Source organism: Lynx canadensis, chromosome D4 (assembly GCF_007474595.2).
Source record: "Lynx canadensis isolate LIC74 chromosome D4, mLynCan4.pri.v2, whole genome shotgun sequence".
Classification (NCBI taxonomy): Eukaryota; Metazoa; Chordata; class Mammalia; order Carnivora; family Felidae; genus Lynx; species Lynx canadensis.
In genome coordinates, this window is record NC_044315.2 from 43,614,311 (window position 1) to 43,632,314 (window position 18,004).

Genomic DNA, 18,004 nt, shown 5'->3' on the forward strand with positions numbered 1-18,004 from the left:
CCACCCTGAGGTGATGGATGTTAACTAAACTTATTGCGGTAATCATTCGGTAATATATACATATATCAAATCATTATGTTGTATGCCTAAAACTAATACAGTGTTATATGTCAAGTATATGTCAGTAAAACTAGGGGAAAATACCATCACCACAATCCAACATAAATACTAGAACCATTTAAATAAATTGAATGCTAAAAATAAAAAATGTTCAGCTTCTCCAAGGGACAGCAGGAATTCTATTGTTGATATATTTTAGCTAAAATCTATGTTAATATCTGCTTGTAGAATATGGTGTCAGAGAACATTTTTGGTGTCTCATAAAACTGAAAGTGTGTTACGTTTAAACATAAAATCAAAATTAAATTTTAAAATTAAAAAAATGAAATGGTTTGTATATAGAATGAAATATCATTCAACCTTTAAAAAGGAGATCCTGTCATTTCCAACAACAAGGATAAACCTGGATGACATGCTGAGTGAAATAAGCTAGAAGCAGAAAAAAAGCTGCCACCATCTCGATTATGTAGAATCTTAAAAAATCAAATACCTAGTAGCAGAGAGTAGAATGGTGGATAGCAGGCACAAGGAGGTGAAGGAAATGGGGAGATATTGGTCAAAGGGTACAAAGTTGCAGTTTTGTAGGATGAGTAAGTGTAGATCTCTAACCTACCACATGATGACAATACTATAGTTAGCAGTTAATACTATATCGAACACTGAAAATGTACTGAGAGGAGATATCAGGTGCTCTCACCACATAGAAACAATTATATGTTAGTTGGACTAAGGTAACCATTTCATTCTATCAAATCATGTTGTATACCTTAAATATGTACAATTTAGGGGCGCCTGGGTGGCTCAGTCTATTAAGCGTCCCTCTCATTGGCTCAAGTCATGATCTCACGGTTGGTTGAGTTCGAGCCCCCCATCGGACTCTGCACTGGCATTGCGGAGCTTTCTTGGGATTCTCGCTCTCTCTCTCCTTCTCTCTCTGCCCCTCCCCTGCTTGTGCTCGCTCTCTCTCTCTCTCTCTCTCTCTCTAGTAAATAAACTTAAAATGTTTTTTTAATACATTTTAAAATAAGTACAATGTATATTTCAAAAATAGACAAATTGCATTGCATCATTCAATAGATGTGTAAGTTGGTAAGCTTCCGTTTACTCACTTGGAAACCGAGTTGTTTATTCATAGGGTTATCGTGAGGATTGAGCTACTGCACGGGTTCTACATAGTAATTTCCTCAAGTTTTGGAATTCTGAAGTCGGAGGTTACCGGAAAAGCAGTTGTGAGAAAGGAACTTGCTTCCAAGCGGAAAAGGCACTAGCTGGGAATCAGTACATCTCTCAATAGGGATTTACTACCATCCCACTGTGTGGCACTGGGCAGTCACTTGACTTTCCCAAGTCTCAATTTCCTCATCTGTAGTGTTCATTCGCCTTGCCCGGGTGCTCAGTAAACCAGGGAACCTGCGGAGGCCTCACTGGGCTGAGAGTCCCGGCCCTCGTCCACTTCACCTGTCTTCAGCGGGGCCTAACCCACGCCCCCAAGCACACCGCGCTCTGAAAGCGAGCTGTGGCTGCTGGCGAGTTTCGGCCACCAGATGGCAGCATCCTCCCAACCGACCGCACGCGTACACCTTGCAACCCTAAACTCTATTTAAAAAGAAAAACGCGACACCGGAGTGCTGGGTTCCCCTTTCATTTTATCTTTCGGGGGTGCGCCCTGCTTGGTTTCATTAAAAGAGCAGCTTCTCAAAGCTCGTGGGGCAGTGACTGCGGAGCTCGGGCGCTCTCGCGAGATCGCCGCCGGAAGTGGGTGGCAGCCGGGACGCCGCGGCTCCGCTCTCCGGAAGGCGAGCTTTTCTGCGAAGCTTTGCAGCCGCCTCACCCAGGGCGCTCACCTCCGCGGAAGAGCTCTCCCCGCTGCGGCCTTTCCAGCCCAGATCGCTCGCTTTCTGCCTCCCCGACTGCACAGCTGCGCGGCCCGGCCTGCGGAGACCCCCGCAAGCCCTGACCCCGCCCTCCCTCCGCGCTGCAGTTAGGCCGCGCCCTGAGGCCCAGTCCGCGGCGGCTCCGGCGGGTGATGCCAAATACAGCCATGAAGAAAAAGGTGCTGTTGATGGGGAAGAGCGGGTCGGGGAAGACCAGCATGCGCTCGATTATCTTTGCAAATTATATCGCTCGCGACACCCGGCGCCTAGGTGCCACCATTGATGTGGAGCACTCCCACGTCCGATTTCTAGGCAACCTGGTGCTCAACCTGTGGGACTGTGGCGGTCAGGACACCTTCATGGAAAATTACTTCACCAGCCAGCGAGACAACATTTTCCGTAATGTCGAGGTTTTGATTTACGTATTTGACGTGGAGAGCCGCGAACTGGAAAAGGATATGCATTATTACCAGTCGTGTCTGGAGGCCATCCTCCAGAACTCTCCGGATGCCAAAATCTTCTGCCTGGTGCACAAAATGGATCTGGTTCAGGAGGATCAGCGTGACCTGATTTTTAAAGAGCGGGAGGAAGACCTGAGGCGTTTGTCTCGCCCACTGGAATGCGCTTGTTTTCGAACCTCCATCTGGGACGAAACGCTCTACAAAGCCTGGTCCAGTATCGTCTACCAGCTGATTCCCAATGTCCAGCAGCTGGAGATGAACCTAAGGAATTTTGCCCAAATTATCGAGGCGGACGAAGTCCTGCTGTTCGAGAGAGCTACGTTCTTGGTCATTTCCCATTACCAGTGCAAAGAGCAGCGTGACGTCCACCGGTTTGAGAAGATCAGCAACATCATTAAGCAGTTCAAGCTGAGCTGCAGTAAATTGGCCGCTTCCTTCCAGAGCATGGAAGTTCGGAATTCTAACTTCGCCGCTTTTATCGACATCTTCACATCGAACACGTACGTGATGGTTGTTATGTCGGATCCGTCGATCCCTTCTGCGGCTACCCTGATCAACATTCGCAATGCCAGGAAACACTTTGAGAAGCTTGAGAGAGTGGATGGGCCCAAGCACAGCCTCCTTATGCGTTGAATGTTGCCAAATGCTCTTTCAGAAAATGCTGAATTGCCTTCCCCCGCCCCCGCATCTTTTTTTTTTGTAATATTCATAATTGTCGTGTGCTTAAAAGTGGGCTTTGAAATGTGTGCTGCTTACTACTTCCATCTCTTTCTTCTCTACTCCCCCCCCCCCGCCCCGTCTTTAAACCTTGAACGCTATTTACTCAGCTATCCAGTAGACCTTCAAGATGGCCTTTCTGAAAAGTTGGTATGGTGTAACACTAAAGTAGGTGGTGTGTGTGCGTGTGCGTGTGTGTGTTCTGATTACCTGGTTATAATAGATATACACATTAAAGCCTTTACAGTATCTTCCTGTATTCCTTTCAAGATTGCAAAGATGGAATGTTACTATTTTATCAGCAAGGTATTAAAATGCATTTATAAATTCTTCTTGGCTTCGATCATGAATAAACATTCGCTGTTAGCAATTTAAAATACGGTCTTATTTGAAATAATTTGAAGGTGGTTAAAATGTAATGTAAACCTAAAGGTTCTGATTGCCCACAAGTGTTGCTTAACTGGTGAATTTAATTTTGTGATTGAGCTCCTGTCACCTTAGCGATATTTCACACCAGCTGTAAGCACAGCAATTAGAGTAGGGGCTCTGAGGCTACACCACCTAAGTTGAGTTTATTGTCTCATTTGTAAAATGTGGGTAAGGCTAGCACTATTTATAGCATTGTTTAAAAAAAAAAAAAAAACTTAACCTGGAAAGCTTTTAGAATGGTGCCTGACACTATGTTGTGTCAGCTGTGAATACCACCACCTGAGCCATTCTCTCTCTAACCGGCCCCGATTACCTACTCCCAAATTACTAGACTGAAGCCTAGCTAAATATCTGAGCCCTTACTAAATGCGAGATATTCTTAAAATATTTGATGCGTATTTTCTTCTTTAATCCACACAACCTGGGGCAAATTACTTTTAATCTCTTAATAGGCAAGAAAATGGATATGACCTTATTAAGGTCATACAGCTGAACCCAAGCGGTATTGCAGACCTATCCCTGTCCTAACCGTTACTCCCCACTACTTCGTCCATTAACAGAAAAGTTAATCATAAAAATCCTAGATTTTCAATTGTACAATTGTATCCTCCATATAATCCCAATTTTACAGATGAAGTACGCCACAGCCCAGTTAAGGGACTCTCAGTAGTGTTTCATCCACTACAGGCAAAATCACTTCCCCATCTTAATTGGAAATTGGGTAATATTGAATCAGATTCTTAGATTACCAGTTTTTAGGAAAGGATTCCAAGGTTCCTAATTTGGACTGGCAATGCAGCATAGTGAAATCAGAAAACACTTAAAACATCCTATTCCAGCTGCCTTTTAATGAAATCTGAGTGTTTTAGAGCCAAGACACCTCCGATCAACTCCTCTCACCTCTCATTTTAGAAATGAAGCATTACCTTTGTATACAGACATTAAATGTAAGTAATAGAGCTTTAGGATTTCCAAGGCTTTATAAACTTATTTTAACCCTTTATAGCAGCAGCTGTGGATGACAAAGTCCCTACCCATGAAGAGTAAGAAACTATTCAGATATAAGTTGTTAAACTCTTCTAATTGGGGCCTTTGGCAGTAAGTTAGTATAAAGACTCCAGATTTTAAAAACTCTTAAGGATAGATTTCCTTTTTAAAATCATTTTAAAATACACTTAGTAAATCTAATTAAAATGGCAGCAAAAAAAAATACTTTTACCTGAATCACTGATCTCGTTTCTTTTGTTGATCAAGTTACTGATACACCTTTATTTAAAAATTTTTAGTTTATTTTTGAGAGAGAGAGAGAGAGAGACACAATGCAAGAGGGGGGAGGTGCAGAGAGAGAGGGAGACACAATCTGAAAGAGGATCCAGGCTCTGAGCTGTCAGCACAGCCGAAAGCGGGCTCAAACTCCAGAACCATAAGATCATGACCTGAGCCGAAGTCAGACCCTTAACCAACTGAGCCACCCAGGCACCCTTCTGATATACCTTTATATGTGATCATCTTAGGATTTGCGGGGCATGGTTCTTTGATATTATATAGGAAATTCCAGAGCCAGGTGGTATAATATTGAGTGTTTATTCAAGACTATAGTAAGTAGAACATAGTTACAAATAGTCCCATAGAGGACTCACAAATATTTTAAATTTATCATGTGGACTTGACTTTCACGGTGCATAAGGAGAAAGAGGAACTATTTATCTGCAACATAATGTGAAAGAGAATTTTACCTTTGCAAGTACTTTTACATTAAAGAAAATGTCCTTAAATATTTATTTAGTTTAGTATACTAAGAGTAGGGGAAAAAAAAAAGTTTCCTTTATAAAAGTCTCAAGAATTCCTGGGTTTTTTTTTCCTTTAGATAAAACTGACTTAATAGATGATGGTAAGGGATCATTTCAAAATACTTGTATTTTTTTTCATTAAATTCCCCCAAAATGTCTTTTTTAGTCTCAAATACTTATTCCATTTGACTGATAACATTTTTCATGTTAAACATTACATGCTTGTCCTCTTTAAACATTTAAAACAACTAGGACAAAATATTAAGACGTTTTGTCATTCATTACTAAAGTTTCAAGTTGACATAGAAGTCAATTTACACACCTTTATCTTACAAATTAATAGTGAATAAAACAAGGTACGTTCTGTATAACCTATGAATGTAATGAGAAAAGGTACATTTACAGCAATAAAGTCTTTACCATTTTAATTTAATTTACATAGGCAAAGAAAACCATTCCAATACTTCAGTATTTGCGAAAGATGATCCATGGCCCTTGAGGATATGTACGTGTGGACACACAACTCCTACATCTACATAGGTATATATGTCTATATGTATATAATCTGTTATGACTGAGATCACATACAACCATAAAATATGATAAAAGCATTGTGAAAAATACTAAATGAATAAAAAACCATAGACTGCAGACAAGGGGTAAGCCCATGAATATGGAAGGGATAGATTAAGACTTAAAGGTGAAAGTAAGATTTGTTCTGAGCCCTAAAAGACAGCTGTAATTGTGAATTAAGATTTCTAAAGGCCCATGCTCACCAACTCATTTCAGAAGTAAAAAAATAGGAAACGATAGTGGAAGAGGGAGTAGAGGAACCTACATAGAGAACCTTATATGCCTGTAAAATCGAACTCTATCCTGGAATTGCCAATAAACCATGAATGAAATTTTAAACTAAGTGATTAAAACAGTCCCTTAAGGTCAAAAGGTAGCTATGCAGGCAATACTGGATAAAGAAGCTGAAGTCATAACCACAATGGTTTAGCAGAAAAGATAGATCTGAGATATTTTTTATACTACTGGCATATAAAGAAAGGACAGAAAAGAATGCCAAAACTCCCAACCTATCACAGGTCTGACTTAATAATGTGGTTTTTGTAAACCCATACTGTTCCAGAGATATTTTGTTCTTTTGATTCTCAGTAATTAAGGACCTCTGACCCTTAATGGTGAATTTGAGTTTCCTTATTAGTTAACCTCTAAAGCAGTACATATGTAATAACATACCTGCTTTTTTAAAGTACCCCAAGGCTAAATGTGACTCTACCCCCTAGCAGTGGTTCTCAATCTTTTTATTGAGCCTAAGAATTACCAGGGAAGCATATTCAAAATGTAGATTCTTAATCCCCATTTAAGACCTACAGACCCTCCAGTTTTTAGGTTCTCAGATGATTCCTTGAGTCCATCTTAGACAAGTCATTTAAGCTCCCTGCCTTCAGTATCTTTGTAAAATAGGTATAATAATCTCTATCTTACAGTTAAGAGTTATGACAATTAAATGAAACAATATGTATTATGTCTAGGAATGGCCCTGGCACCTTGTAGATGCTAATAGGATAGGCCTACCTCCAACCTACCATGTTAATTTTGGATTTACAGGTTAGTGCATTTTCTTAGGGCACACTATAGAAGAGTTTCCCAGTAGACCTACAGTCACTGATTGTTGTATTAATAAAAGAATATAGCACCTTAGAAGCTGTCCTTCCTCTTTCTTTTCCACAGCAAATAAGGCAGTTATATATGCTTTTCTTCTGTCTTTTCTCACAAAAAGACTGGCCTTCAAATCGGGATCAAACAACTCAGAAAAGGCCAAAGTGAGTGAAGAAAGATGAACAATTAAGCCCATCTACTTCCAGAACTCCCCCCTTCAACTTCATCTCCTCTCCTCTACAGTTTCTTGACAAATGAACAAGGTTTTAATGCTTAAGAGTTGGGGCTAGACAGGGTACCATAAGTGCTATCACCTTTCCAGTGCATGCTCATTACTCCTGGTTCACAGAGGCCAATGGCATACATACACTTGGATGGTAGAGATAAGCCATTTTCCCAGCCGGAGGGCATGACAGAGTTGAGGGAGGTTACTGAACCAGTGGCCACACATCTGATTCCCCACTCAGTCCAGAAGATCAACAGGCCAACCCCTGTTGCCATACTGTTTATCCTAGCCTTTTAGTTATTTCCAGAAGGTCTTGTAGTATATTAAGGAAAGAAAATAGGGTCAAATCCTAGCTTCACCACCGACTTAACTGTGTAACTAAGCAAGTACCCCAAATTCAGTTTTCTCAAGTTATTTTGAGGTTATTCATAGGCAGTGGGAAACTGATGGTTTTTGAGAAGTAACACAATCAAAATTAGCTCCTTTCCCTAAAAAACCATGCCCCCCACAAATAAACCAACAATAAACAGAGACTAATAAATTTTTTAATTTACATCTTTTGTTAAAATATAAAACTAGGGGTTAAATTCTCAAAGTCTAAATTAGACTAAATATAAATCTGCTGCAAACCCATTGAATGGATTTATAGTGTGACAGTGTTCCTTAAAAGTGTCTAGTCGTCTTCCATCATTTTCCATTTATCTAAATTCATTCTGCCCCAGTCTTCACTTATCATCACATACATTTTATTCCATCAAACATTTTCCAGGACCAACCTACTTAAATAATCACTAAGCCTGCTTAGAGCTTTCCCAAACTTAAATTTTCCTCACCTTGACTACACATCCCAAGGCACTACTTTTCTCACTTTTTTTGGTTAGTACTATAATGTTCCATAAAGAAACAATAAAAGCTCTCTATTTCCCTAAAATGAAAGGTCAGTATATTCAATGGCTATTATGTTAACCACTTAATACAAGTATATCAAAAACCACTCATGTTTATGTTAATCAACTGAAATTATAACATAATAAATTAAACTACTATTTGCTATTTACTTAACGCTTACAAATTATTCAAGGAATCAAAATGGTTTCATATAACTTGAGGTCTGCTTCCCTTCACAAATACTTCACATTTAAACCCCATATCCATACAAAGAGAAAATCCAAAGATCTCTTTACCTAAAAACTAATGTTTGCTAAAAGGCATTATTTAGGATTTTCAGGCCTTGAAAGAAGAGTTACACTTCCAACGTGTATTTAAATTATAAACCAGTTTTGGGGCGCCTGGGTGGCTTGGTCGGTTGGGCGGCCGACTTCGGCTCAGGTCATGATCTCGCAGTCCGTGAGTTCGAGCCCCGCGTCGGGCTCTGGGCTGACAGCTCAGAGCCTGGAGCCTGTTTCGGATTCTGTGTCTCCCTCTCCCTCTGCCCCTCCCCCTGTTCATGCTCTGTCTCTCTCTGTCTGAAAGATAAATAAACGTAAAAAAAAAAAAAATAAATTATAAACCAGTTTTGATCCTGTGACACTGCTTGAAATGTAAGTACGTCATAGTTGAATTAACTGGGCTTCTGCTTTCATCTTTTCAAGTCTGATGGAGATTTGTTTCATCAAGGCTCTTATTCAAGACTTCTTCTTCTGCAAAATTGATTTTAAAAACAGAAAATGGTAAGTAAACGTTCATTACAAAGAAAAAATTAAATAGGACAGATTCTAAGTAATGGCAAATTTCAGTCTTCTTAAATAAAAAGTTCACATGCAATACTTACCTATGATGAAAATCCAACATTCTCACTGCGATACCTTTCCTCACAGAGTATCAAAATATCCCTCTAATGGGGCGCCTGGGTGGCGCAGTCGGTTAAGCGTCCGACTTCAGCCAGGTCACGATCTCGCGGTCCGTGAGTTCGAGCCCCGCGTCAGGCTCTGGGCTGATGGCTCAGAGCCTGGAGCCTGTTTCCGATTCTGTGTCTCCCTCTCTCTCTGCCCCTCCCCCGTTCATGCTCTGTCTCTCTCTGTCCCAAAAATAAATAAACGTTGAAAAAAAAAAAAAAAAAATCCCTCTAAGAATACTTTTCAATATACGAGTGTTTAATTATCATTGGCAAACACAGTGATGTATAATGACTCTATATCACCGGATCTACATTTGCTCTAACATGCTTTAAGATTAGGGTTGTTTTTCTTTTTAAATCTTTATGATGACAATTTTTTTTTTAAGTTTATTTATTTTAAGAAAGAGAGAGCAAGAGAGCACTCAGGAAGGAGAGGGGCAGAGAGACAGGGAGAGAGAGAATATCCAAGCAGGCTCTGCACTGTCAGCGCAGAGCCCGGCGCAAGGCTCAAACAAAAAAGCATGAGATCATGACCTGAGCTGAGATCAAGAGTCGGACATTTAACCGACTAAGCCACCCAGGCACCCCAATGATGACAATTTTCAAATATACAAAAGTCAAGAGAATTATGATTAGTCCAGCTTCAATTATTATTAATGCTGTTATGGGTTGAACTGTGTCCCCCCAAAATATGAAGTTCTAACCCCAATACCTCAAAACATGGTCTTATTTGGGAAGAGGGTCAATAAAGATATAATCAGTTAGGAAGAGGTCATTCTGGAGTAGGGTGGGCCATTAATCTATATGACTTGTGTCCTTATGAAGAAGGCAAAGAGACACACAAGAGGAGAAAGCCATGTGAAGATGGAGACAGAGATTAGAGCTGTGCTACCATAAGCCAAGGGACCCTTGGGGCTACCAAAAGCTGGGAGAGGCAAGAAGGATCTTCCTCTAATGGCTGTAGAGGGACTGTGGCCCTGCCAACCCCTTGATTCTGGATTCTAGCTTCCAGAACTTACTGTCTCCAGAGATAATAAATTTCTGTTGTTTGAAGCTACCTAGTTTGTGGTACTTTGTATGGCAGCCCCAGGAAACTAATACACTAACCTATTTTGTCACCCGTCCCCCTCAAATTTATTTCAAAGCAATCACTGTATCTTATTATTACAAGAATAATATTTAACATAGTGTTAATTTTTTTTTTATTTATTTAAGTAATCTCTACATCCAACATGGGGCTTGAACTCACAACCCCAAGATCAAGAATCACATGCTCTTCCAGCTGAGCCAGCCAGGTGCCCCCATTACTCAACATTTTTAGAACCATCCTCCACCAGCCAAGATTTTGACAAGATTTCTTTGTATTATAAAAGCAACTGGTTTGGTTTCATTTTCCACCCCTGTCCCACACTTACTGTAAACTATGTACACATCACTTGAGATTGAGAAAGAAAGAACAGAAGTGATACGTTCCCTCTTCTCATCCAAGTCGAAGGAACAGAGAGCATATTTTGTCACATTCACAATAAAGGTCCTGTAGCATTCACTGCATACTACTGTTAGAAGTTGAGAGAAGACGTCAATAAGTCAATATGCACAGGTCTAGTTAAATCTTACCTTTTAAGTTAGGTAGAAGTTCTCCAAAACTACATGGTACTGTGGTTCTCAATCTTTGTTCCACTGGAGAAAACTTAATTAGTGGTGAAAGAGACTGTTTTCTTTCACCAAGGGACATGCGTAAAGACGGTTTTGTATAGTCAGTGTGCAAATCATGACTGTTCAAAAAGTCAAGCATATCATCTGTTTGCATGTTTCTGGGAGTAGGGCTCAATTCTGGTTTGTGTCTTTCAAGTGTTTCAGGATTGGAAAAGTCAGTTTCTTCTCTTTTCTTGGACAGAGATTTTTTCAGAGCTTCATATCTACGGCAAATACCCTGTAAATTAAAGTCTGATTCTGGAGTAGTTGGTCTTTCTCCCACAACATCCTCGGGAAAAATGCCACTGTGCACAGGACTATCTGGTTCCAGTTTAAAATTGGCCTCTGTACTACTGGAGCTATTAAGACTTAAGTGACCAACTTCTTCTGGAAGAGTTTCATGTAATATGCCAAAATCAATATCCTTTAAACTTGTGGAACTAATTCCACTTGATACTTGAAAAGAGTCCCATAACATACTTTTATGCACGAAAGGTTCTTTGTAAGAAGCTTTTGAGTGGTCTGCTATTTTAACATGTTCCTCTTCACTGCTGCCCATCACAACTCTCCTATTACCTACAGCAGGGGAGAATGTCTCTGTTTGGCTAGTTTCTAAAAGCCTGTTCTGTAACGCTGCACACTCCAAACCTTGCTTGTCCATTATTTTCTTGTTTAACACATCTGACTGATGTTGTGTTGACAGTCCACCAATGTGACTGGTCCCCGCATGTTTCTGAGGCACACACTTGAGGCAATCGGAAACAACTTTCTCTTCAGGCAAATGGAAATGGCTAGAATCGGACACAGAGGTTGCTGAGAGAAAACTGGTCCTGCTAAATTCTCTTTGATTATGCAACACAGGTAAGGATTCTGGTGATATTTCTCTATCTTCGGTATCCATCTGTATTAGTTCTGTACTTCTATTACCTTCCATTTCCACAGCTTTTCTCCATGAGCTCCTAATTTCGCTTACTAATTAAATGAAAGGGGAAAAAACACAATTTACTAATATTCCCAAACAGAGCATGCAATTAAAAATTTCATTTCTAGTGGTCAATATAAACCTACTGACTACACTATATGTTCCACAGATATGCCCACTGGATGACAAGACTCTACAACAAACCAAAGAACAACAACATCAAAGAATTCCTTCTCCAACTGATCACACATAAATAACAAAAACTGTTCCTGAAATGTGCATATATTTGCACACAGCACATAGAAATTATATACATTAAAAAGATTTTCTGGGATGCCTGGGTGGCTCAGTCAGTTAAGTGTCCAACTCCTCATTTCGGCCCAGGTCATGATCTCACAGCTCGGGAGGTCGGGCTCTGCACTGACAGAGGGGAGCCTGCTTGGGATTCTCTCTCCCTCTTTCTCTCTGCCCCTCTCCCTCTCACACATGTGCACGCTCTCTCTCAAAATAAATAAACTTTAAATAAATAAAAATAAAAAGATATTTTCTTGTCCATCTAAGCCAGGGTTCAGCAAATTTTTTCTGAAAAGGGCAGATAGAGGAAAAAAAAAATGAAAAGGGCAGATAGTAATATTTTAGCCTTTGCAGGCCATCGGTCTGTGGCAACTACTCAACTCTGCCACTATAACATGAAAGTAACCATAAACAATATGGTGACAAATCCACAAGGCTGTGTTCAATGTAACTTTATTTACAAAAACACACAGGGCAAGCTTGATTTGGTTCACAGGCTGCAGTTTGCTGACCACTGATCTAGGCTGTGGCTAGGTTCAACCTGAACTGAATCAAGTTAACTCTGAATATGTCATTTCTAGCAGCAAAATGGAAATTTTATTTAATTCAACTAGGATGATGTGCCTTCATATGGACAACAATATCAGAATTTTGCCAACACAGATTATAGGTTATAAGAAAAAAGTATTGGGCAGTCTAGCTAGCTTGGAAGGGGTAGAAAAGATTTCTATACACACTATTTTTGGCTGATGCTGCTGACTGGAAGGACTTAGCCTATATACTCTATAAATGTTGATTGCAGGTCAGATGTGGAGGGAGAGGGTGTTTTAAAAATGCTCAACTGAAGTATTTTCCAGGAAAAAGCTAAGTAAAACAACAAAAGCAAAACTGTAGAGTATCAGGGCATCATAATACTGCTTACAAATTGCCGTATCAGTGAAAACACCCACACTTAATACTTCAATAAAAGTCCCTTACATCAAAACAAATTAAGAGCCATTGCCACTAAACTGAAAGATACAGAAAAATTTTATTTGTTTCTCCCTACCCCCTAGAAAAGAAAGTTAAAGTGAGTTTCTAGATTATATGTTAGACCTGGTTCTAACAGTAATGTCTGAGAAAGAAAATAAGTGACAGAAATCATTATAACTTACTCAAATTTTCTGGCGTTCGGGGAATTTGGTTCCTTGTTAAGAATGGGTTAGAAACTAGAGTATCAATTAGTTCCTGTAATTTTAGTTCTTTTCCTTTAGAGGGCTGTGGTGAGTCAGATAAAACTGCCCTTGCAACCTAAAACAGAAAAGGTAAAGCAAAAATTACCACAGTCACTGGTAGAATGCAACAAAAGCCCTGATGAGAACAAATCAGCACCTGATGGTTAGCAACCCCTCCAAGAGCAGTTGGCATGAAAAGCCACTCAAAAACGTAGCTCCCAAATCCTCTATATAGTCTGCTAGGCACGACCCTATAAGGTGAAACCAAATACAAAACTGTTTCCTCCCTCCTTAACTGGATATCCCATATAAAGGAAAGAAAAAGTAAAAATCTTTATACCTGAGAAGACTTAGAGGGAATTCTAACTACACAGTGACCTAAGCTACTATCTGCCACATCTTTGAACTTGACAATTCTGTATTTGCCAAAATGACTAGGTTTAAAGCAAGCAGATTTTTCTTATTTATAATCCATTTGCCCAATAACACTTCTACTAACAAATAAAATACTCCCGGACAATATACTTCTTTGCCAGAAACCTCATTACCAGACATAAACTAGTAAACAAGGCATAGAAATACATTCTGAGGGGCGCCTGGGTGGCGCAGTCGGTTAAGCGTCCGACTTCAGCCAGGTCACGATCTCGCGGTCCGTGAGTTCGAGCCCCACGTCAGGCTCTGGGCTGATGGCTCAGAGCCTGGAGCCTGTTTCCGATTCTGTGTCTCCCTCTCTCTCTGCCCCTCCCCCGTTCATGCTCTGCCTCTCTCTGTCCCAAAAATAAATAAACGTTGAAAAAAAAAAATTAAAAAAAAAAAAAAAAAAGAAATACATTCTGAAATACAGAAAAGAAAGTATACAGTATGAAAACAGAACTCTAGGGGATTTACTACTAAGCATAGTTGTCGTCCTTCTACTTTGTATATATTTCAAAAGTGATCAAATGCATCATTGCTCATGATGTCGGTTTTTCCTGACAAGAGACTTTTCACTGGCAAGTGAAATGCTACTATTGCTCAGCAGTAATACTGTACTATTTACTGCAGAAAGTTTATGCAAATGCTCAAGTCATTCTCTAATGTTATTTTTATTACGTTTCCCACAACATCCCTTAGCACTGTTTGAATTTGATTAAGCAGCCAGAAAATAATCAGCTACTTTATATTTCTGGAGACTGTGAGAAAAATTTGGTTTGGTGCATATTGATTCAGGTATTGGAGTTCCGTCCTTTATCTCAATCTTGATGCATTTAATTACTTTTTAAATATCTAGAAAGTAGAAAGACAAAAACTATGCTTAGAGATAATAATGATACTGCATAGTCTTTGTTCTAATATTTAAAAAAAGAGGAAGCTTGGCTAAGCAACAGACATTTAGATTATCTTAATAGAATATAATCATTGGGTGTATTTATCTAACAATTTACGTAATGACTGATTCCAAAAACATCACACATGTATTATTTTTCTACTTGTAGAGATATTTATAGACTGGGTCATGGGTTCTCAACCACGGATATAATCCTACTAAGTTTATATCTACATCTACTTTTTGGGAGGACCAATTTGCTTTAAACATGATTTTCATTATCTGTGCCCTCCTTTCCCAAATTAATCCCAGTTAATCAATAATTATAACTTCTTTTACAATCTCAACGCCAATGAGAAAATAATAGATATTTCAGTACACTCATTACAATCTTTTTCTAACCTCTTCTACCATATGATCCTGCTCTTTTTGGAATGGATCACTATTTTTAGCTGGCAGAGACCCTGCAAATGCAGTATTCTCTGTATTTCTTGCAGTATTTGATGATGAAGAGCCTTCCATTTCAAATTTTGGTGTTTCCTTAGAAGGTGTTTCATTTCCTTCTCTAGGAGTTCTTATCTTCATGTCCTGAAGAAAACAGACATGGAATAATAATAATTATGGCTGATCTTCATTAGAGGTTCTTGAGTTATCATGGTCAGTGGCACAATTAAAAAATTTCAATATTCCCACTTAGAAGCAATAGGAAAAGCGTAAATACAAATTGGGATATCAACAAAAATAATATTTTATCATAAGTTAGTACAGCCAAAATTACTTAAAAATTGTTTTAAAATATACCTTTTCAAGCAGTCTAACACTGTTTCTACCCAATGATGAAACTGGCTGCAACAGGAAAGAAGCAGGTCTAAAGGAAAAAAGGATATCAAATCCAAGTTATACACAGGGAAGAATTCCATTCACTAGCTACATCTGAATAATCTACAGAAATTGTCTGCCCCGTATCTGTCCGTTACGATTTCCCTCAATTCGTCCCGGTCATCAAAAGGCAGTTTATTCTAGGGAGGTACAGTGACAATCAGAGCAGTACTTCAGCCCCATTTGTGTATCAGCCTCCCAAATGGTGAACATCTATCTTCCTTAACCACTACGTATTTTAAATCAACATTTTTTACAAGGTTGAATGACTTGATGAACACTCAAAAACTTGAGTACACGGTATAAACAAATTCAACTAACTAGAACCGCATTATTACATTACCTTTAGGCTTCAGATCACAGAATTTCATTGTACCAGAGACTTTGTGATTTTGATACTTTGTGTCCAAAATCAATTCCTCTTATGCTGACTCTTGCTCTATAGCATGTATGTTAGTTATAGTAAAGTCGTAAGGTTAATCAGTTTGTTTGCTGGATTCTACATATAGCATTCCTTACTATCTTAGATTCTCTTGCCCCTTTGGACAAAATAAAACCTCACACATCAATTACGAAACAAGTTATTAAGTTTTTAAAGCCTTCAAAGCAATTATAACTTGATCTTGAAAGAACTTTCAAAGTCAATCATGGGTATGCTCACTGGTCAAAGCTTTTCTACTCTAATACAAAAGGCAAGATGACCTGAGAGGCCACTTTCAACCTCAAGCATGTCGGTGCTTTGCTTTCTGTTCATGGCTAGTATAAAATTAACAGCTTTAAAACATTTTATGTAACAGCAAATACGCTTTTTCAAACTTTTTCAACTATGTGCTTCTTAGAATTGTTATCTACCTTCCAAACATAATTCAAGATCACTGAAACTGTTTAAGGCTCAATTTTGCCTCAAGAGGATATAATCTAGATGTCAAAGGAAAAATTAATCATCTACAATGATTTTATCTAAATTTTCCTAAAACTTTAACATTAAAATGATCAAAAAGCCCTCTGAGGCAGGACCAGCGATCTAAGATGCCACTAAGACGCCACCACGAGATTGTGAGCTCCTGGAGGACAAAGACTATGTCTTTCCAAAGGTTATTCCCACAAACTGGTACTTGGCAGTACAATACATGTTTGTAACTAATTGATGGATTGACTGAATCAATGAATAAATGTCACCTGAGCAAGAGGCTCTATAGATTTATGCCACCAAATTTTATTTGGATCATTCTTACAGAGCCTCATTAAAAAACAAAATGGACACCTATTCTCTAGCTTCTCTCTCATTTCTGAATTAGCAACATGCAATCAGCCCTAATAACATCTCAATCCAAGCCAACCTGAAAGCAGCCCTGGCTCAATCCTTACTCTCTATCTACCTGCCATGCCAAAACTGAGGCCCATAAAATCCTAGGACTTTAATAGATAAAGAGAGATGGTGTTGATCCCACTGCGGGATTCTATCCTAAGGAAAGAGTACTTCCAAAAGAAAATAAGAAACAACATGCTTTTTTCAACGTTTTTTTTTTTTTTTTATTTATTTTTGGGACAGAGAGAGATAGAGCATGAACGGGGGAGGGGCAGAGAGAGAGGGAGACACAGAATCGGAAACAGGCTCCAGGCTCTGAGCCATCAGCCCAGAGCCTGACGCGGGGCTCGAACTCACGGACCGCGAGATCGTGACCTGGCTGAAGTCGGACGCTTAACCGACTGCGCCACCCAGGCGCCCCACAACATGCTTTTTACAGTAAAAAAAAATTTAAGGAAAATCTGAAAGTCTAAAAATAAATGAGGGGTGCCTGGGTGGCTCAGTCAGTTAAGTGTCCGACTTCAGCTCAGGTCATGATCTCACAGTCCATGAGTTCAAGCCCCGCGTCAGGCTCTGTGCTGATAGCCCAGAGCCTGGAGCCTGCTTCAGATTCTCTCTCTCTCTCTCTCTCTCTCTCTCTCTCTCTGCCCTTCCCCTGCTCGCACTGTCTCTTTCAAAAATAAACATTAAAAAAAAATTTTTAAATAAATGAAATGTTACAAAGCGTTTATAAGTGAAAAATGGTAATATAAAGAAAACATACATACATATACTAAAAAACTATACTTATATTAGTGTTTAGAAAATTTTGATTAGAATTAAATTTATGTATGTTTATAAATAAACATCAAAAAACAACCTGGGAAGAAAGTCTGACAAGTAATTTGTTAGAAATTTTAGCTAATTGGAGCGCCTGGGTGACTCGGGTAAGCATCCAACTTCAGCTCAGGTCATGATCGTGCGGTTCTTGAGTTAGAGCCCAGCACTGGGCTCGCTGCTGTCAGCACAGAGCCTGCTTCTGATCCTCTGTCTCCCTCTCTCTGCCCCTCCCTCACTCACTCTCTCTCTCTCAAAAATAAACATTTTTTTAAAAAAGAAATTTCAGCTAATTATTTCTCATTTTTATTTTGTTGTTATGATATATCTACAATTAAAGAAATAACAAACAGAAATTATAAAAAGAGAAAGGAAATTAGAATTCGGTTTCTAAGACTAAAGATATTTAGCTGGCATTCAGGCAAGATCGTACTGCCCCATCTCTGAAATGCAATAAAGGAGAAACTGAAGAGGTTAAAGGTCTAGGTCTAAAAGTGCATCACCACA

General features: G+C 39.2%; 2 protein-coding genes and 1 non-coding gene across 5 annotated transcripts in view; 1 reads left to right on the forward strand and 2 right to left on the reverse strand.

The window, feature by feature from the left end:
* The first annotated feature begins 1,854 nt into the window (after positions 1–1,854).
* On the forward strand, positions 1,855–3,489 carry RRAGA (Ras related GTP binding A). Its single transcript, XM_030293745.1, has one exon. The coding sequence runs from the start codon at positions 2,087–2,089 to the stop codon at positions 3,026–3,028; it is 942 nt and encodes a 313-aa protein (XP_030149605.1). The 5' UTR covers positions 1,855–2,086; the 3' UTR covers positions 3,029–3,489.
* A 5,286-nt stretch (positions 3,490–8,775) lies between these two features.
* The window catches only part of HAUS6 (HAUS augmin like complex subunit 6), a 36,292-nt gene continuing 27,063 nt past the window's right edge, over positions 8,776–18,004 (reverse strand). For 2 of the 3 annotated variants that reach the window (XM_030293655.1, XM_030293653.1), the window contains exons 13-17: positions 15,295–15,361; positions 14,896–15,081; positions 13,128–13,263; positions 10,680–11,729; positions 8,791–8,865 (exon numbers count right to left, since the gene is read on the reverse strand). In XM_030293655.1, coding sequence (XP_030149515.1) covers positions 8,813–8,865; positions 10,680–11,729; positions 13,128–13,263; positions 14,896–15,081; positions 15,295–15,361 — 1,492 coding nt within the window. In that variant the 3' untranslated portion in view covers positions 8,791–8,812. Of the gene's footprint in view, positions 8,866–10,679; positions 11,730–13,127; positions 13,264–14,895; positions 15,082–15,294; positions 15,362–18,004 lie in introns of all 3 variants that reach the window. The other variant, XM_030293654.1, reaches the window with a different exon arrangement.
* LOC115500198 lies at positions 15,443–15,573 on the reverse strand. Its single transcript, XR_003964444.1, has one exon.